Here is a 22,290-nt window from a genome sequence, read left to right as displayed (position 1 = left end):
CCAAAACTAATTAATGTCGAATGGGGCGTTCATGGTAAATATATATATATTTTTAAAACATGTAAACAACAACTACTCCAAAATCATTTGTGCTCTTGATGTACCACTGCATATTTGATAAATATTGTTTAACAAGAAAACTTTTTTTTTTTTTTTGCAAAAATATTTCAAAATAATCAGAGAAAAAAGTTGTGATCTAATGAGCAAAATATTTTAATTTCATGAGAATAAAGTCATAATATTAGGAGGAAAATAATGTTACTTTTTTGGCATCTAATTAATATTATGGGAATAAATAAATAATATTACAAAAACAAAATTTACAAATATTATTTAAGAAGAAAGGTGAAATATTTGTAAAATAAAAACAAAAATTTAAAATTGTAAAAAAAAAAAAAAAATCACTTGTTTTGCAAAGCTGAGATGCAGGTTTATATTGATATATGTATAACTTCTTAGTATATCTATATGTGTTGCTTTATAAAATATCAATGTGGCCCTTGCATCATTTCATTGGAAACAAGATCACGTTTATCTGTTTTGTTTGCAACTTTATTATATTTTAACACACATAAACACACAATTCCTATGCTCAGTTCAAGTATACTGTTCGTATACGTAGGGCATGTACATGTACAACATGTACTGCACCCTCAGAAAACAGAGGGCCAGGTAGATAGCACCATGGTAAAGTACAATAACATGGAATTCACAAAACAAGCAATGGTGCAAAACCTGATTAGACAGCAAGTTACTGAAACGGAGTCCATTTTTTTTCTCACCATGACATTAAATTATACGGGAAAGCTTTCAACTAGAACCAAACAGGATCGTGTTCTTCGGCACCGCACGGTTTCATGAAGATGTTCAACACATGACAGCCATTGACGTGCCCTCTTGTAGGTTGATAGTAACCATACAGCTGGAGCTTGTTTTTTTTTTTTTTTTTTTGTGGGACTGCAAGGCCGCCGTCGGCAGGTGGAGATGTGTCGTGACCGTGGGCTTTCGGAGGCTCTCCTTGTTGGCGGGTGAATGATTGATGACTGATGAGTTTTTTACCTGTGGGTGACCTGATTGTTGAGGAGGCCCGGAGACGTCTGCTCCGTCTCGGTGCTTAACGATCCACCTAGCAGGACAACATCGTACTGTTACCAGACGTACTGTTACCAGCAACCATTCAAAAATAAAAAAAATAAAAAAATATAGAATGAATGTTGAAATATCCCTACAAACGTGTTGCCATTACTGAGGATCGAACCAGCAACCATAATTATTCTGTTTCATTTTTTTGTCTGCCATATTTCTCAACCAATTCAAACCAATCCGAGTCTGGTGTGAAAAAGTGATTGCCCCCTAAACTTAATAACTAGTTGGGCCATCCTTAACAGCAACAACTGCAATCAAGTGTCAGGACTTTGACCAGGCCACTCCAAAGTCTTCATTTTGTTTTTCTTCAGCCATTCAAAAATAAAAAAAAATAAAAATATAGAATGAATGTTGAAATATCCCTACAAACGTGTTGCAATTACCGAGGATCGAACCAGCAACCATAATTATTCCGCTTCATTGTTTTGTCTGCTGAAGTCCTGCCATATTTCTCAACCAATTCAAACCAATCCGAGTCTGGTGTGAAAAAGTGATTGCCCCCTAAACTTAATAACTGCTTGGGCCATCCTTAACGGCAACAACTGCAATCAAACGTTTGCGATAACTTGCAATGAGTCTCTTACAGGTCAGGACTTTGACCAGGCCACTCCAAAGTCTTTATTTTGTTTTTCTTCAGCCATTCAAAAATAAAAAATAAAAAAAATATATAGAATGAATGTTGAAATATCCCTACAAACGTGTTGCAATTACCGAGGATCGAACCAGCAACCATAATTATTCCGCTTCGTTTTTTTGTCTGCTGAAGTCCTGCCATATTTCTCAACCAATTCAAACCAATCCGAGTCTGGTGTGAAAAAGTGATTGCCCCCTAAACTTAATAACTGGTTGGGCCATCCTTAACAGCAACAACTGCAATCAAGCATTTGCGATAACTTGCAATGAGTCTCTTACAGGTCAGGACTTTGACCAGGCCACTCCAAAGTCTTCATTTTGTTTTTCTTCAGCCATTCAAAAATAAAAAATATGTAGAATGAATGTTGAAATATCCCAACGTGTTGCAATTACTGAGAATCGAACCAGCAACCATAATTATTCCGCTTCATTTTTTTTGTCTGCTGAAGTCCTGCCATATTTCTCGACCAATTTCTTAATTCAATCTTTTCTGTGACATTTTTCTTATTGAAACCAAGAATGTTGCTGGTTCAATTCTCGGTTGGTGAATAGATTTCATCAATCTTCTAGGATATTCCAACATGTATACGTTCCAACTTGATGTTCATCATTGTTTAGGAATAGAACTTGTCGGTAAAAATGTGTTGAATGTTTTATGTCTCAACTTAATTTCTTAACGTAATTTATGGTCTTAAGATTAAGATTAAGATATGCCTTTATTGGTAACCATGGAAGATTTTAACACGAGGACCACAACGACATCTTTTGGTGTTGGACTTACCGTTGTGGCAGCTGTACATCCACACACGATGACCGTCATATCGACATCGACACTTCATGATGTTGTTGCTGTAGTCGGACTCCGGCACCTCATAGTTTGGATTGATTATAATCTATGAAAACAACAAAGTAACAAACAAAGTAAAGCAAAATAAGAAGCAGTGTAAGGACATGATGTGTTCATGTGTTACTCAGAGAAAGAACAACAAAACATTATTGTTTTGATGATTACTTGGAACATGTAATCTCCAGGTTTGATGTCAGTGATGTCGATCCACTGGCAGTCGATGTCGTGTCTGTACGTATCCCAGCAGCCGACCGTGATGCCTTGTTCGCCGAAGTTATCACATTCGTAGCGCTTTTCGATGCCTGCGAGGAGACAAGAATGCATCCCATAATCAGTTCCCAGTTCCACATGTCCAAAAGGAGTAGGAAGAAGCAAAGCTTATTAAATCCTACCCCTCCATCTGGTACTTTTACAATCAGTAACTGTTACATTTGTTCACTTCCTGCTTTCACAATATAGTTTTTTTAAATTAAATTAAATTAAAGTACTGCAAAAAAGGTCAGTAAGGATAATTCATAATGCCGCCTACAGAGAACATACTAACTCCAAAAATTAAATTAAATTAAATTAAATGTCACAGAAAATTAATATTTAATATTTAATATTTAATATTTAATATTTAATATTTAATATTTAATATTTAATATTTTTAAATTACATTAAATTAAAGTACTACAAAAAAGGTCAGTAAGGATAATTCATAATGCCGCCTACAGAGAACATACTAACTCCAAAAATTAAATTAAATGTCACAGAAAATTAAATTAAATTAAAATTACATTTAATATTTAATATTTAATATTTAATATTTAATATTTAATATTTAATATTTAATATTTAATATTTAATATTTAATATTTAATTACATTAAATTTAATTTTCTGTGACAATTCTTTAATGGGAAATTTATATGGTGCATTTTTGCTTTCCAACATTTGGAATTCTAATATTTTGTATCTTCTAAAATTAAAATACTTACGAAAAACGTCTTCAATTTTCCATCTCTGTAATATTGCAATTCTAAAAACGTTCTTAATTCAATCTTTTCTGTGAAATTTTTCTTATTGAAAACAAGAATGTTGCTGGTTCAATTCTCGGTTGGTGAATAGATTTCAGCAATCATTTAATTAAATTTAATTTTTGGAGTTAGTATGTTCTCTGTAGGCGGCATTATGAATTATCCTTACTGACCTTTTTTTGCAGTACATTTAGCGAGTGAAGATTGCTTTTATAGTTATTAGCCCATATTCCCACACAATACGTAAGATATGATAAAACCAGAGAGCAATACATCCGTCACATATTAAAATGTAAATGTATGAAGTATGAATCCGACTAAGAAGAGACGGTCACCTTCATCGCACTCTGAGTCCTCCAGACAAAAACTGGCTTTGTGTCCTTCTGCCACTTTAGTCCCATTCAGACTGAACAGGTCGTAGATGGTAAACACCTCCATGCTGTGGTAATGCCTAATGAACAACACAGGAACCTCAGATTGGACACCAGGAGACCAACATGACGCCAACGTGATTTACAGCCATGTGTCCTGAGGAGCTGACCTGTGACAGTCATGCCACACCCAAGCGTGTCGGCCGACTTTGGGGCGGAAGTCGGACTGCCCGTTGTTATGGATCTGCGAAGAGAAGCGCAGCAGCCGACGGTAGGAGTTGGCCGGCATCTGTTTGGAGGAGGAGGACAGGCAGTTCTCCTCGTACGCGCACTGCAGCATGAACATGGGTCTGTCCTCCATGTAGGTGGTCTGCTCCACCACCTGAGGGTTGAGCACCAGGTCTGGAGCCGCTGGCGGGAGGAAGTATTGGGTAGTATTATTCATTTATTCATTCAAGTTTCTACCGCTTATCCTCACGAGGAGAACCTGTGTGAAATGTTCAGAAGATGCCATCATTGTGGCCAAATGTCTACGCCAGTGGTCTCAAAACACGCGGCCCCACGGGCCAAATGTGGCTTGCGGGACACTAGTTTGAGGCCCCCGCCTTGATATGAAAGTTTAATGTTATTACGTTATTATGTTTAATTATTACGTTTGATTAATGTTCATGTTAAAGGTTAAATAACTGTTAATAGTTATCCTCCCTAATCGTGTGGAAGTGGTAATTTTTTTTTATATTTGAGTTTAAAGGAAATAACTTGAAGGCTACCGTTTAGGTCGCTAGCTCTCTAGTTTGCGAGTGGCTAATTAACCTAGCATGTTTTTTGGAATGTGGGAGGAAACCGGAGTACCCGGAGAAAACCCGCGCATGCACGCGGAGAACATGCAAACTCCACACATAGATGGCCCAGGGTGGAATCGAACCCGGGTCTCCTAGCTGTGAGGTCTGCGCGCTAACCACTCGAACGCCGTGCAGCCCTACTGAGATGTTTTCCATGGAAAAAAAAACATTCATTCATTCATTTTCTTCCACTTATCCTCACGAGGGTCACGGGAGTGCTGGAGCCTATCCCAGCTGTCTTGGCACCCTGGACTGGTGGCCAGCCAATCACAGGGCACATATAGACAAACAACCATTCACACTCACATTCATACCTATGGACAATTTGGAGTGGCTAATTAACCTAGCATGTTTTTGGAATGTGGGAGGGTGGAATTGAATTGAATTGAATTGAATTGAATTGAACTGAATTAAATTAAATTAAATTAAATTAAATTAAATTAAATTAAATTAAATTAAATTAAATTAAATTAAATTAAATTAAATTAAATTAAATTAAATTAAACTTTATTTTATTTTATTTTATTTTATTTAACGGGAAGAACATGCAAACTCCACACAGAGATGCCCGAGAGTGGAATTGAACCCAGGTCTGGGTAGTATTATTCTTTTTTTTTTTTTTTTAAATATTCACCATCTGCTTGAAGAATTTCAAATCAAGACCAATATCAAGACCAAAACCAATATGGCCGTCTTACTCTCAGAGCACGAGACTCCAGCAGCATTGCGTCCACCTTGAGGGCAGCTGAGGTGGGCTCCGTGGTGCAGGCAGTGGGACAGAGACATCTCAGTACCGGAGCAGCGAACGCCACTCATCACGACGCTGTCCGCACTCACCTCGCCTTGCCAGTACCACGTTTCCTGGTAATAAAAAAACCCAAAACAAACAGCCAATCAGAAAACACATCTCATTCAGTAATTATATATATATACGTATTCTGGCCACTGGAGGGCGCTCTGGTATTTCTGCACCAGAAATCACTCCATTGTTGTAAACACTAAACAACATTTAAAAACTCCTCCAGTTTATTTTTACATCTGATTTAATTCCTTCCTTAATACTTTAAAATTATATTCAGTGTTTATACGTTTTCTTGCTTTTTATTGGACTGACTGTTTAATTCTTACTCATGAATATAGACTTATAATAATAATAATAAGCCATTTATGACAGAAATATGACAGTGTGTTGCTATAAATGTGTTCCCTAGCGTAACTGAGTGGTGTGGTTTACGCTCGCAACAATAGCCTGTGTTAGGGATTATTATGCCGGTGATCAAGTCTGGTGCTTGTGTGTCTCACCCAACATTACAGTAATATTGCTGACCCCGGGTGATCAGTATAGAATAATACATATCATCACAAAATATTTGTGTTTAGAATTTATGAATGAATATACATTTGGGGAAACGGTAGGCTGCACGGTGGTCTAGTGGTTAGCGCGCAGACCTCACAGCTAGGAGACCCGAGTTCAATTCCACCCTCTGCAATCTCTGTGTGGAGTTTGCATGGGTTTGAATGGTGTGAATGTGAGTGTGAATGGTTGTTGGTCTATATGTGCCCTGTGATTGGCTGGCCACCAGTCCAGGGTGTACCCCGCCTCTCGCCCAAAGACAGCTGGGATAGGCTCCAGCACCCCCCACGACCCTTGTGAGGAAAAAAGCGGTAGAAAATGAGTGAGAGTGAGTGAATATATATTTGGGAAAACAGTAGGCTGCACGGTGGTCTAGTGGTTAGCGCGCAGAGCTCACAGCTAGGAGACCCGCGTTCAATTCCACCCTCGGCAAAGTTTGCATGGGTTTTCTCCGGGTACTCCGGTTTCCTCCCACATTCCAAAAACATGCTAGGTTAATTAGCGACTCAAAATAGTCCATAGGTATGAATGTGAGTGTGAATGGTTGTTTGTCCAATATGTGCCCCCCCCCCAAGGACATACAAACATATTCAAGCATGTTGAGTACTATAAATTTGTACATGTTGGTAGGTCTGCATTGAAATGAAAGCCTCCCCCCCTGACTGTCCCCCGCAACCCCCCCCAAGGGGGACCTGCCCCACTATTTGAGAAGCACTGATCTATAGTAATATACAGTAAACCTGGGATATATCGGATTCAATTGTTCCCACTGGTTTTGTCCGATATAAGCGAAATCCGTTATATGCGTATACCGGAAAATGTCCGTTTTACGCATATATGGGATTTATATCCGGTATATGCGTAAATGGGATTTTATCCGTTATAAAAAGGCACTTCCTTGACTATGTTTCCAATGTACCTGGACGCGCAGGCAACGCTGCAAACGCTGCAAATGACGTCGTATAGCGGCCTGTCACGATTCGGCGAATCGGGAGCGCCACGATGCGGCCATCCGATATATGCGAGGGAAATTTCATGGAAATGCATTGGAACGGGACTGGAGATTTTGTCCCAAATAGGCGAAATCCGTTATAAAAAATCCGATATATGCAATGAATTTTTATTGGAAATGCATTACAGAAAAATCGGTTCTTTTTTATCTGTCCGTTGTGAGCGAATTTCCGATATATCCGAGTCCGATATATCCGAGGTTTACTGTAGTATCAATACTAATCTTTACTAATCTTGAGTCTATATTTGGGCTCCATTCCCCATACCTGGAAAGCATTGCTGGCAAAGCCCAGGCCCAGCTGTCTGCAGACCACCATGGCCTCCATGGTTCCCCAGCCCTCGCCGCACACAGTCCCCCACACCAGAGTGCCGTTCTTCTCCACCAGCACTTCCACACGACCATCGAAGGGACTGCGACCTCCGCTCAAACGCAGCTACAGATATGACAACATGCGGAACATCGTTTATTAAGGCTCATATTCATGGCAGTTTGGATATTTCAGTCAGGCAGAAAGGAGTTGAATAGAATTACTAAAGATAAATCTAAGGTGACTATATGGATAGAATCATACTTATGTACGTTTCTGTGTACATTAATTACAAATTGTCAAATCTAAAGCTCACCCTTTCCTGGAAGCCCATAGCGGGGACGTTACATCTGACGGCTGCATCCTCCTCGTGGCTGCAGCCCACAGACTCCTTGTTGAAGGAACACTCAGTGATGGACTTCTCGAATCCAGAACAATCCACTTCATTCATATGCACGGGGCCCATACCTTCAAAAACATAAGACCAACTCCATCACATGGAAGTGGTTGGACTGGGACTGGACTGGGTCAGAGACGTCAGTGGATACTTGCAATTTTGTAATTCAGCATTCACGACCCTCTCTAAAATACATTTTGTAATTAAAAAATTTTGTATTCACCGATTTTAGGTTCAAAAATTATTTTACTATTTTTTTCTAAAAAAAAAACATTAAAAAAAATCATAAAAAATTGTTAGTTACTGGAAATAAAACAGATTAGTGTGGATTATGTAGACGCAGCTTCTCTAGTCTGCCAGGCTCTAGCGCTAGCTTAACGACCCACCAAAGGCTCCGACGTGACTACGATTCCATCTGTTCTATTGATCATCTTAAATTATCATTTATTAATGGTGAGTACCAATACATTTCATACTTGCATTATTTCTTATAACTCATCCGGTTAGAGCAAGGGGGGGTTGCCTGGGGGCATTTGCCCACAGCATATTGGCCCACAGCACATTCTCAAAAGATAATTTAACAAAAAAAACTAAAAGAAAAAAACCCCAGCAAAAACAGAAAAATCAGCTGTAATTTTCCAAGAATAAAATAAAAAAGAGAAAAAAGTCATTTTATAGTATAAAGATGAAATATTGAAAAATGACATTTTCTTGAAAGTCGTAAAACAACAAAGAAAGCAAAATGACGCTGCAAAAAGAATTATAATGTTTTGAGAATAAAGGAAAAATATTATGGCAATAAAATAATGATTCTGAGAAGAACATTTACAAGAAGAAAGTTGAAATATTTGGAAAATGTAAAAAAAAAATTAAAATAAAAAAACAGCTGTAATTTTATGAGAATAAAATGAAAATATTAAAAGAAAATAGTGTTCTTTTAAAAAAATATATTTATTTAATTAAGGACATGAAAAAAAACCCAGTCCAGCTCCACAACAATAATAATAATAATAGCATTCACAAAAAATATGAAAGAAATATATGTAAATATATATAAATATATGAAAAAATACAAAAAAAATAGTTTATATTACAAACATATTGAAAAACACATACAATTTTACTTCGATAAAAAAGGTTGCAATTTTATGTGAATAATCTTGTATAATATTGTGAGGAAATATTAACATTTATGAGGAAAAATGTCATTTTAAAAGTCAAAATATTACGAAAAAAACAAAACAAGATAAAGTAGTAATTTGGGGAAAATTAGGTTGGGTAATGTCTTTATATTCATTCTTATTATTCATTAAGGAAGTTGAAAATAAAAACAGCAAAAATGTGGAAAAAAAATAAGAAAAATTTCATACTAATAATACGCTATTTTTTTTATCACAAAACTGAGATGCAGTTTTTCGTGAAATCCAAATAGCGTGTTAGCATATCTTCATGTGTTGCTTTATAAAATATCACAGTGGCCCATGCACCCTTTCATTTTTCAGTATGGAGTTTGGACATCCCTGCATTAGACTATGTTTTGGTTAGAGTTTTGTAACGTCTTAATGACGTTAACCAAGGTTTGGAGGAGAAAAGGGAGTGAGTCAAAACTATATGGGCGTTTCAGTTACTGTACTTGTGTTTTTTTCCACCATTCGCTGGTGGTCCCTGAATGTAACCTCAACAGAAAGGGGGGGGGGTCTACTGCATAAGAGTATTAGATACCGCTAAAGTAGTTTTCCTTTATATATTACAGTATATTACAGGTCGGCTCAGTACACACACGTCTGCTGAGTGAGCGATTTCAGACGGGGATCAGGAGCACAGTTCAGTTTTTCCAGAGGCCAACCGCCCTGTTGTAAAACCTGAAGCAAAGACTATGTAAAACTATTCATGCAGTCAGTCGTAAAAACCGCATTGCAGTTTGGACAGGAAGTCCATCCAGTGTAGGCCGTAATTACAGAACTGGTTACTTGCTGCCTGTGTTTTTTTCCCCACCTACTGGTTTGTGAGGTCACCAGATTATATATGTCATAGAGTACACGCTCCCACATCTATTGAAAAAAAGAGGCGTAATCCCAATCCCAATGATGCATAGTGATTATACTGCACTTTACAGTCAAATCCAACGTCTTTTGGACCTAGAAATAAATATTATAAAAGAGAATCCGACGTTATGTGACTTTGTGAGGAAGTGAATGAAAAATGGCACGTATGTGGGAATCCACACTCATATACGGCGGTATTCCAGTATGATTTTCCCATTCACTGCATTTAAGTGACATCACATGACTTACCTTGTCCGAGGCGACCTCCGGACAGCGCTTCCTTGGCTGTGCCGAAGCCCAGCTCACGGCACACCACGGTGGCCGACAGCAGGTTCCAGTTGTCATCGCAAATGGTGCCCCACTCTCCGTTTTTCAACACTTCCACGCGGCCCTCGCCTACGATGGCCCCGCCACGTAGACGCACCAACGGTTGCTGGAGCGGACCAAAAAAGAATTTCGGAAAAACGGCAAAATACAAACAGTTTATAAAGTAGAACGGACTGTGTGCCGGGACTATTGAGCTCCCAATAAACTGTTTAGGAAATCTTAAGTGTTTTTATTTTAAAAGTACATGAATGTGAAGCACAGTTTACACGGATTTACCCAAACATCTGAATTTGTGAAATGTAAACTGTTGAAACTGGTCTACTGTCCACTCCGGTCTCATCGACCACATGTTGCCACAGTCCCAACTTTTCTACTCTCCATTCTCACCTTAGTTGAACGCTCAGGTTGAACATGTTTACGTACTGTAGTTGACATTCGGTTACATTTGTGCTTATTTGTATTTGGATTCCTCTGTTGCTATATGCTATTGTAACAATGGAAGTATAGTTGAACCGGTTGATCGGTTCTAGACCCAACCCAAGCAAAGCTTATTAAATCCTACCCCTCCATCTGGTACTTTTACAATCAGTAACTGTTACATTTGTTCACTTCCTGCTTTCTTTAATTTAATTTAATTTAATTTAATTTAATTTAATTTAATTTAATTTAATTTAATTTAATTTAGTTTAGTTTAGTTTAGTTTAGTTTAGTTTAGTTTAGTTTAGTTTTATTTTATTTTATTTTATTTTATTTTATTTTATTTTATTTTATTTTATTTTATTTTATTTTATTTTATTTTATTTATTTTCTACCGCTTTTTCCTCACGAGGGTCACGGGGGGTGCTGGAGCCTATCCTAGTTGTCTTTGGGCGAGAGGCGGGGTACACCCTGGACTGGTGGCCAGCCAATCACAGGACACATATAGACAAACAACCATTCACACTCACATTCATACCTATGGACAATTTGGAGTAGCCAATTAACCTAGCATGTTTTTGGAATGTGGGAGGGTGGAATTGAATTGAATTGAATTGAATTGAACTGAATTGAACTGAATTGAACTGAATTGAACTTAATTTAATTTTATTTAATTTTATTTAATTTTATTTATTCATTCATTCATTCATTTTCTACCGCTTTTTCCTCACGAGGGTCGCGGGGGGTGCTGGAGCCTATCCCAGCTGTCTTTGGGCGAGAGGCGGGGTACACACCCTGGACTGGTGGCCAGCCAATCACAGGGCACATATAGACAAACAACCATTCACACTCACATTCATACCTATGGACAATTTGGAGTGGCCAATTAACCTAGCATGTTTTTGGAATGTGGGAGGGTGGAATTGAATTGAATTGAACTGAATTGAACTGAATTTAATTTAATTTAATTTAATTTAATTTAATTTAATTTAATTTAATTTAATTTAATTTAATTTAATTTAATTTAATTTAATTTAATTTAATTTAATTTAATTTAATTTAATTTAATTTAATTTAATTTAATTTAATTTAATTTAATTTAATTTAAATTTCATTAAATTGTATTAAATTTTATTAAATGTTATTTAATTTTATTTAATTTTATTTAATTTTATTGTATTTTATTGTATTTTATTTCATGAATGTGTCTTTTAAATGCTTCATGCCTTGTTAAACAACGGCCACAAAGCTCAGGAAACATGAGCCCCTCCCATCCAGCGAACAAAGTCGACAGCATCAAACGTGAATGCCGAATGCGTCCGGTGAGAACGTACCTCTTGTCTGAAGGCCTTCTTGAATCCAACTGCAGCCGATGGGGCAAAGGCTCTGCCAGGGACGCAGCTCACCACCACCGGCAACCTGCCCTCGCAGGTCCCATTGGACTTCAAGGATTCAACCTGTCCCAGTTTGCAGCTGGACAAATGGGCCTCTGTGCCAGTGCAGTTTACAGAGTACTCCCAGTATGTGGGCTTTCTCCTGCGAGCAAACATCCTGCACAGATGGAGAGATCAATGAAAAATGAAATGAAGAGATATTACCGTAACTCAACCAAAGCATGTGTAATATCATAATAAGGAATAAACCATTACTACTTTGGAGGATTTATCCCTTTTAATTTATCATTTATATACATTTGGAATGTAAATTTTTGAATGTAAAGTAAAATTATAAATCTACAAATTGTGCATTTTCTCTGTATTTTTCAAATGTCATGTTGTCATCTTAGGGCGGCACGGCGGTCGAGTGGTTAGCGCGCAGACCTCACAGCTAGGAGACCAGGGTTCAATTCCCACCCTCGGCACATCTCTGTGTGGAGTTTGCATGTTCTCCCCGTGCATGCGTGGGTTTTCTCCGGGTACTCCGGTTTCCTCCCACATTCCAAAAACATGCTAGGTTAATTGGCGACTCCAAATTGTCCATAGGTATGAATGTGAGTGTGAATGGTTGTTTGTCTATATGTGCCCTGTGATTGGCTGGCGACCAGTCCAGGGTGTACCCCGCCTCTCGCCCGAAGACAGCTGGGATAGGCTCCAGCACCCCCCGCGACCCTCGTGAGGAAAAAGCGGTAGAAAATGAATGAATGAATGAATGTTGTCATCTGACACCTAGAAATTTGTTTTCATGCAACCTGTCAATCAGAATCAGAATCAGAAATCAGATGGAGGGGTAGGATTTAATAAGCTTTGCTTCTTCCTACTCCTTTTGGACATGTGGAACTGGGAAAATAAAATAAAATAAAATAAAATAAAATAAAATAAAATAAAATAAAATAAAATAAAATAAAATAAAATAAAATTAAATAAAATTAAATAAAATTAAATAAAATTAAATAAAATTAAATATAATCAAATTAAATGAAATAAAATCTATATTATGAAAGCAGGAAGTGAACAAATGTAAGAGTTAGTGATTGTAAAAGTACCAGATGGAGGGGTAGGATTTAATAAGCTTTGCTTCTTCCTACTCCTTTTGGACATGTGGAACTGGGAACTGATTATGGGATGCACTCAATTGGAATCTGATGCATGTTCAAATGAAATTAAACCATTACCATTACCATTACCATTACCATTGCCATTACCATTACCATTACCATTGCCATTACCATTACCACTGTGGAAGTCTTTTGTGGCCTTTCAGATGTCATTAATATACAAGATAAACACTTTGGAGTACAGCATAAACTATATCCAAACATGATGATGCATATCTCAGCTTCAATAATTGCATCAAAATCCAGACGCATTCAGATTGTAATAAAACATCACAGCCTGTTTTAAATGAAAGACACCACACATTTCTTGAGGAGTCAAAGTGGGAGTGGAGCATTGATGACACGTCGATGGAAAGTTTGATTAGCCGCCATGCCGTGCTGAAGCAAAGGAAAATTTCAGCCTCTGCAAACACAAAATTGCTAACTTGTGTGCATAATTTCATAGTAGACTATGATTAACTACGATTAACCTGTAGATGTATGTCATATGAATGCAATACGTTAAACATCGCTAGTCCTTCACACGCTAATAAAAAGGTTGGGTTGGTTTTCAATGTTTGCATCATGTTGTTTCCAATGTAGCGTAACGGAGTGTTCCAGACACCGAACAATATTAGCTTGAAAAACATTTGAATAAAATAATTACAGTTTTACATGCAATACAATTTCCTGATCATGTGGCCAACATGCTAACCACTCGTGCACCGTGCAGTTGATTCTAATTAAACAATTGAAGCAGGTTCTGTCCAAAAACAACTACTGTTTAATTGAAATATGTGGTAATTTCATTCTAATGAAGTATTTATACCATATTAAAGTTGATTTTAATTTTGTGATTCTGTAATGATGTATGATAGCTGAAAATATTTCATTAAAATGAAATACATATTTGATTGGCTGGCGACCAGTCCAGGGTGTAACCCCGCCTCTCGCCTGAAGACAGCTGGGATAGGCTCCAGCACCCCCTCGTGAGGAAAAGCGGTAGAAAATGAATGAATCAATGAATGAAATACATATTTGATGTGATGTAATAACTGATCTTGTTTTGCTTAAAATACTATATGGATGACGGAGAAAATTAAAACACATTCATATTTGAGAGGGTGAAACAAGAGGATATATTAATTTTTTTAATAATAAAAAAATGACTGCTTGAATACCAAAATCGTTTTCGAGCCCTAATTTTTGTATGATTTGCTTTTCAAACCAATTTTTTGCCAAAATTTTGCCTTAGTTCTTGTACACAATCACTGTCATCCTACAATAAGGCAAGAAAAAAATACTATAGAGTTATAAAAATATAAAAAATATTATAAAAATAAAAATATTATATCGTTATAATATAAATAGTTATATTTTACCCTTGTGTACGTTGAATCTTTAATTTCATGCAAACTTGATGTTAAATTAATCATAATTTTCAATGTTAATTTATCCAATTAATTCCCCATTTTATAATTTGGCATTATTGTTTTCTGCACAGTGTCTCAAGTGGTTAGCACGCAGGCCTGACAGCTCGAAGACCAGGGTTCAATTCCACCCTCGGACATCTCTGTGTTCTCCCCGTGCATGCGTAAGTTTTCTCCCACATTCCAAAAACATGCTAGGTTAATTAGCGACTCCAAATTGTCCATAGGTATGAATGTGAGTGTGAATGGTTGTTTGTCTATACTATGTGCCCTGTGATTGGCTGGCTCGCCTGAAGACAGCTGGGATAGGCTCCAGCAACCCCCGCGACCCTCGTGAGGATAAGCGGTAGAAAATGAATGAATTAATGAATGTTTTCTGCATGTAAAACTATAATTATTCTTTATAAAATATCTATTTTTTATACTTTGGGTGACTGGAATATTAGATTTATATTATTTCCTATGGGCTGAATTGCTTATATGTTTCAGTTTTCGTTTTCGCTTTGTTTTTGTTGTCGCATTGTTGTCTTGTGGTGTTCCTCCATCATCTATTTTAAAACCATGCAGCAGACAAAGTAGTGAGCATAGAAATACCTACTTGTAGACTCTGGTATTGAACTTCCTCTCCCAAGGGAAGCCAAACATGCCGCAGATGACTCTGCTGTTAAATTGGCTCCACTCTGTATTACAGATCTGCTTCCATTTGCCGCCATCCTTCACCTCCACGTAGCCCTCCGTCACAGGGATCCGTTTGCGTAGCGATGACAAAATGGCTCGAATGCGCACATCCTCAACTTGGATATCGAGGTTCTGCAGGGAATACAATGAATGACCGAGAGGAAAGAAAAACAACTCATTTATACGATGCTTATTTCACATTTAACCTCTTGTGTTACAAAACGCAATCAAACATCCTATTACCACTTCAATTTTTGCAACTATTCATTCAAACTTTTTGGCCTTTAAAAACTCACACATGGAATAACATCCCAGTAAGATTATTAAAACGTATACTGACGTGTCAATAAATACAAATAAAAAAAAACACACAAAAAAGTGTGTGAACATTCTGTGTGCTTTAAAGAGAGAAAAACAGTTAGCATAAGGGAGCTAACAATGCACATCATGGGACCAGCGTTGGGGTTCGATATTATAAATATTTGGACCGATACGCCCGCCACTAGTTGTCCCGTTACTTCTAAGTAGTACTGTGAAGCGCTGTGTCACTACGCCAGAAAAAATAGTTTGTGTTAGCTGCTACAATAGCATTGTCACTGTAGCTTGGTTTATATGCAAGCCAAATAAAAATAGATGTCCCCCATTAAGTCCACCTGGTATTATTGTATCTGTAAAATTGTCATGCAATCTGCTATTATTATTTATTATTTTATATTCATATTTAAATATTTTAAAAATAATAAAATATTATGAGAATTAAAATAAAATTAAAATAATAATTATTATATTATTATTACGTAAAATATGCAAATATAACAATATTATTATATATAATTAATATAATAATTAGCATTAATATAATAAATATAATAATCATAATAGTTATAATAATTATATAATTATTATTATTTTAATTTTTATTATTATTATGTGCTTGTGTCTCTTTTTTCAGGAGCACTTTGTAAACAACAGACCATGTCAAACAACGAAATTGAAACAACCATCAAAAGGTTGGCTCAGGCCATGATGCCAGGTTGTATGTTGTATGAGTTTAAATGAAATACTTTGGAAAGATTGAGCGGGCCGTATTCAAACACTTGGCGGGCCGGATGTGGCCCCCGGGCCGTAGTTTGCCCACCCCTGGGTTACAGGGTCAGGAATAAAATGACCTTACAGCAAACCATCACAATTTTGAAATTTGACAGTGAAGTCTAAGGAGTAAATTATCTATTAGTTTGAAAACCAAAATTCTGACTATAACTATAATAAAAACACTAAAGAGCACACAGATAGAAAGTTCCTGCACATCAATTTTAAAGATGATTTTGCAAGATTTTAACCTTTCGCTGTTGCCCATAGATCACGGCTACATTCTTCAGCTACATGAAAGAGAAAACGTAGATGAAGACGTTCAACCTGGATGATGGAAATACATTGGGTTCAGCTCAACATGTGTGCAGTCCAGAATGTCCACTGAAGGCATCCATGACAGGAGAAAAATGTAAGGATTGGACTCTACTGTTTAAAATGTGAGCCATTACAGTGGAACCATGCACATTTGCGATTTGTCATTGTTACGGATTTTTGGTCAAATTATTATACAATATGGCATTTTTTTTCTCAGAAAACACATCTCATTCACCCTGAGTCAGTAATAATTTATAATGGACCATATACTTTGCCTCTAGTCCAGTGGTCTCAAACACGTGGTCCACTAGTTTGAGGCCCCCGCCTTGATATGAAAATTTAATGTTAGTGCGGCCCGCGCAAGTTTGATATGGATGCTGTATGGTATCATGTACCCAGAAAAAATTATTACGTTTGATTCATGTTCATGTTAAAGGTTAAATAACTGTTAATAGTTATCCTCCCTATCCGTGTGGAAGTGGTAAGTTTTTGGCTTTTTAAGTTGAAAGGAAATAACTCGAAGGCTACCGTTTAGGTCGCTAGCTCTCTAGTTTGCGAGTTAGCATGTGTCTCAAGCCCCTGCAGTTGCGCAATATGTTGTAAATAAAAAGAGTATAAATGTGACTATAGTCGTGTTTTGTCATGTCTACAGGGCTCTAATAATGCTTTGTTCATTTTAATATGAAAAAAATCATTTGTCTACCCACCAACTATATGTGCTTTCTTAAGTTTTTATTATTTGCCGTTTTATTATTATTATTATTATATTTATTTATTACTGATTGATTGATTTTCTTTATTCTTGATTTGTTTATTTATTTTTCATCTTATTTTGTGCAGAAAAATAAAAATTAAGATATTTGAGAACAGTGGAATGTTTTATCAGAGCTTTTATTGTAGAAAATCGGAACCAAAGCACTGAAAAAGTTTGTATATTCTTCTGTTTTTAATATATTTTTCTGTGGCTGGCGGCACACAGGAAGTGACTTCAGGGGTCCAGAGTTTTATCCTGGTGTTGGTCTACGATAAAAGCCTGTTCTGGTGCTTGTGTGTCTCACCAAACATTACAGTAACTTTACTGATATCTAGTGTATAATATGTTATATCATCTTTGAATGTGTCTTCTGAATGCCCAATATGTGTAGTTTTCATCATTTATCAATTTTATACTTAAATACGTATGTTCAATTTAAGCAAAAAATACATATACAGTAAACCTCGGATATATCGGATTCAATTGTTCCCACTGGTTTTGTCCGATATAAGCGAAATCCGTTATATGCGTATACCGGAAAATGTCCGTTTTACGCATATATGGGATTTATATCCGGTATATCTATATCCGTGAATCGGATTTTATCCGTTATAAAAAGGCACTTCCTTGACTATGTTTCCAATGTACCTGGACGCGCAGGCAACGCTGCAAACGCTGCAAATGACGTCGTATAGCGGCCTGTCACGATTCGGCGAATCGGAGCGCCACGATGCGGCCATCCGATATATGCGAGGGAAATTTCATGGAAATGCATTGGAACGGGACTGGAGATTTTGTCCGAAATAGGCGAAATCCGTTATAAAAAAATCCGATATATGCAATGAATTTTTATTGGAAATGCATTACAGAAAAATTGGTTCTTTTTTATCTGTCCGTTGTGAGCGAATTTCCGATATATCCGAGTCCGATATATCCGAGGTTTACTGTAATTAGCTTGAATATAAAAGGCCAAGGGTTGCACTTTAGACACCCCTGCCCAGTTCCCCTAACAAGATGGGATAGTTTCCCAGTTTGATATTTAGAAGTTATGAATATGATAACAAACAATGCCAGGAGATTGAGAAACACAAATCACGAGTATACTGGTCTGCTATTTCCTATTTTCAGGCTCAAGAATATAGCGCAGAGAATCTAACGCGGTGTAAAGAGAGTATGCGGTGATGGTGGCCTTGTGCCTGGATTCAGTAAACACATCATACGTAACTCTGTGCCAGACATTTGCTTGCGTAACGGACATCCTTGCTTAACATTCAAGTGAAAATGACAAAACAAAGGGAATTCAACCACAGCCTCAGAGGTAAACAATATCACTGCCAAACACCACGTTGTCTGCAAATAAGGCAACTTATTGCAAAAAGTACGGAAAAACCAACAACTATTATCAACGTTTCACTTACCCTTTAGCTAGCCAGTGTGTAAACATTCCATTTTCCCTTCATCTATTTAATAAATCTTAATTTCTTTCCTATCTAGATACCAAATGCTTCTCACGTGGACTTGCACTTAAAAAAGAGCAATTTAACTGTTGAAACAACAGATTACAAACATGTGTGTCTTGTTCCAGCCCTCTCCGGGGAGCCATGCCTTTCCTGTTTCTTGCTTTGGGGGGAAACTAGCGCAGATGGAAAAGCCATTGAGAGCCGACATATACAGCATGAAGGGGCCCCCCCGATCTTTTGCAACACAAGGTAGCTGTGCGTGTTTTGAATTGTACAAAGATTTTAATAACTCAGTCATGTCATCTGTAGACTCTTATGTAACGCACTGCAGCGAGCTTGAAAACGGCGTAAGATGTCAAAGCAAATGCGACTGGGTAGTAAACACACAATTAACATGTTTAATGAGATTAATCTGTTTTCAAATGGATTAATTATGATTAATCACCAGATCGGGTTCAGCTAGCCACAAACTGGGCTGAAACCCAGGACCTTCGGAATGAGTCAAGATTGCTAAGTTCAGAGCTAAAAGTTCAGAGTCCAGACGGTCAACGTGAAACTCAGCTCTTAAGACTTAAGAGCAGGGGTCTCAAACTCAATTTACTTGGGGGCCACTGGAGCTAGGGTCTGGGCAAGGCTGGGCCGCATCAGGTTTTCCAAAAAAAAAAAACGCATTTATTAAAAACAAAAAAATATACAAACTTTTTCAGTGCTTTGGTTCTGATTTTCTACAATAAAAGCTCTGATAAAACATTCCACTGTTTTCAAATATCTTAATTTTTATTTTTCTGCACAAAATAAGATGAAAAATAAAAAAACAAATCAAGAATAAAGAAAATCAATCAATCAGTAATAAATAAATATAATAATAATAAAATGGCAAATAATAAAAACTTAAGAAACCACATATAGTTGGTGGGTAGACAAATGATTTTTTTCAGATTAAAATGAACAAAGCATTATTAGAGCCCTGTAGACATGACAAAACACGACTATAGTCACATTTATACTCTTTTTATTTACAACATATTGCGCAACTGCAGGGTCTTGAGACACATGCTAACTCGCAAACTAGAGAGCTAGCGACCTAAACGGTAGCCTTCAAGTTATTTCCTTTCAACCTAAATAGCCAAAAACTTACCACTTCCACACGGATAGGGAGGATAACTATTAACAGTTATTTAACCTTTAACATGAACATGAATCAAACGTAATAATTTTTTCTGGGTACATGATACCATACAGCATCCATATCAAACTTGCGCGGGCCGCACTAACATTAAACTTTCATATCAAGGCGGGGGCCTCAAACTAGTGTCCTGCGGGCCACATTCGGTCCGCGGGCCGCGTGTTTGAGACCCCTGACTTAGAGAATTAGTTTTACTCATGTATGTCATGTTCCGAGTACAGGAGGATTACACTCCTCAGTAGAGATGGGATTTTTGGGCCGGATCTTGGTGAGCCGTTCCTTTCAAAGAGCCGTTCAAAAAACTGGCTCATTTGGCTCATTTTTATTTTTATTACGTTTTAAGAAGCCAGCCTGGCCTTAACTCGTTTTATCTTGGAAATAATCACTGGGAGGAATTAATTTAGATATCCCACCAGTATGAGTTTGAATTATTCTGAAATACTGATTATAACCTTTTAAGGAATTATATTATAATTATAACCGATTATAACCGTTTTGTATTACCCATTGTATGAATTCTGTGTATGTGTGTGTGTGTGAGTAAACCATGACTTGAACATGTATAAACATTAAAAAAACAAAGCAGGCTACAATGAATTTTAGTTTGGGGGGTAGGGGGGAGGGCGGTTCCCATCGTTCATATTAGTGAGCTGTTCAAAAGAACCGGTTCGTTCGTGAAAGTCTCAACACAACTCCTCAGCCTACCTGGTAAGGTCTATTCCAGAATGCTTGAGAAGGCTAAGACTGAAATGTATGAACCTCAGCTACAGGGAGTACAATGTGGAAAAAATAGACTACCTCTACGCCCTCGTAAAAGTACTGATGGGGACATGGGAGTTTTGTCCAACCAGGTCACATGTGTTTTTTGGACTTGGAAGAAACATTCAACCATGTCCCTCGCTGTGTCCTGTGGGTGGTAGTCCAGGAGTGGTGGTAAGCTACTACATTTGTACAACCCTGTACAACAGGAGAAGGAGCCTGGTTCGCTTGACCAGCAGTAAGTCAAACCTGTTCCCAATGAACGTTGGCTTCCATCAATGTCACCGATTCTGGTCATCATTTTTATGGAGAAAAAGGCGATGAAGGGATCAAGGTTGGGGGGGCTTAGAATCTCATCTCTGATATTTGTGGGACCTGGTCCTTCAGCGTTTACTGGGGCAGGATTAGACTCAGCACCTCATAATCTGAGGCCATGGTTCTCAACAAGGGGAGATTCCCGTTGGGTTGGGAGTGAGGTCTTGCTTCAGGTGGAGGACTTCAAGTAGTTGGAACGTGAGACCGACGGGCGGATCGTAGAAGACAGAGCTAGGGCCAGAAGGCAAACCTCTCTACATTACTACCCTCATCCATCAACACAAGATTTGGCTCCTGACTAAAAAAAAAAACACAAGATCGAAGATACAAGCGATCGAAATAGGTTTCCTCCATAGGTTGGATGGAGAGACTGAGAAGCTTGGTCATCTGGGAGGAGCTCAAAGTAGAGGAGAAGTTGAAGTGGCTCAGGCATCTAATCCGTACTGTATACATTTCTGCTGAGGTGTTAAAGCATACAAAGCTGGGAGAAGACCAGTAGACCTAGAACAGGGGTGGGCAAACTTTTTGACTGGCGGGCCGCATTGATTTAACAAAATTTACGGGGGGCCAGACTCGATATTTTACAACTAACGGCCCGCCTGGAATTATTGTATCTGTAAAAGTGTTATGCAATCTGGGCACTTTGAGATCATTTATTTGATGTAAAGTAAGTTATAAATTTATAATAATAAATTTATTATTATTTGTTATTATTATTATTTGTTATTATTATTATTTGTATTATTATAATTATATGCTTGTGTCCCTTTTTTCAGGAGCACTTTGTAAATAACAGACCACATCAAATAACGAAATTATTGTATCTGTAAAAGTGTCATGCAATCTGCTATATGTGCACTTTGAGATCATTTATTTGATGTAAAGTGCATTATAAATTTATAATAATAAGAATAAATTTATTATTATTTGATATTATTTATTATTATTTGATATTATTATTATTATTATGTAAAGGCCATTATAAATTTATAATAAGAAGAATAAATTTAGTATTATTTTATATTATTTGTTATTATTATTTTATGTTATTA

At 37.1% G+C, this 22,290-nt stretch overlaps 1 protein-coding gene across 2 annotated transcripts in view; it reads right to left on the bottom strand.

Moving 5' to 3' along the window:
• Nucleotides 1-510: 510 nt before the first annotated feature.
• Nucleotides 511-22,290, bottom strand: part of loxl2b (lysyl oxidase-like 2b) — a 32,343-nt gene continuing 10,563 nt past the window's right edge. Inside the window, exons 4-15 of one of the 2 annotated variants that reach the window (XR_009129625.1) lie at nucleotides 15,278-15,489; nucleotides 12,051-12,267; nucleotides 10,222-10,405; nucleotides 7,847-7,998; nucleotides 7,489-7,656; nucleotides 5,556-5,718; nucleotides 4,186-4,426; nucleotides 3,980-4,095; nucleotides 2,792-2,928; nucleotides 2,561-2,672; nucleotides 960-1,126; nucleotides 511-898 (exon numbers count right to left, since the gene is read on the bottom strand). Coding sequence is in view for 1 of the 2 variants with exons in the window: in XM_058071146.1 (XP_057927129.1) it covers nucleotides 1,056-1,126; nucleotides 2,561-2,672; nucleotides 2,792-2,928; nucleotides 3,980-4,095; nucleotides 4,186-4,426; nucleotides 5,556-5,718; nucleotides 7,489-7,656; nucleotides 7,847-7,998; nucleotides 10,222-10,405; nucleotides 12,051-12,267; nucleotides 15,278-15,489 (1,773 nt within the window). In the remaining variant the exon portion in view is untranslated. Of the gene's footprint in view, nucleotides 1,127-2,560; nucleotides 2,673-2,791; nucleotides 2,929-3,979; nucleotides 4,096-4,185; nucleotides 4,427-5,555; nucleotides 5,719-7,488; nucleotides 7,657-7,846; nucleotides 7,999-10,221; nucleotides 10,406-12,050; nucleotides 12,268-15,277; nucleotides 15,490-22,290 lie in introns of both variants that reach the window. The other variant, XM_058071146.1, reaches the window with a different exon arrangement.

This window comes from Doryrhamphus excisus, chromosome 4, assembly GCF_030265055.1.
Source record: "Doryrhamphus excisus isolate RoL2022-K1 chromosome 4, RoL_Dexc_1.0, whole genome shotgun sequence".
Lineage (NCBI taxonomy): Eukaryota > Metazoa > Chordata > Actinopteri > Syngnathiformes > Syngnathidae > Doryrhamphus > Doryrhamphus excisus.
This window is presented reverse-complemented; position numbering and strand designations above follow the sequence as displayed.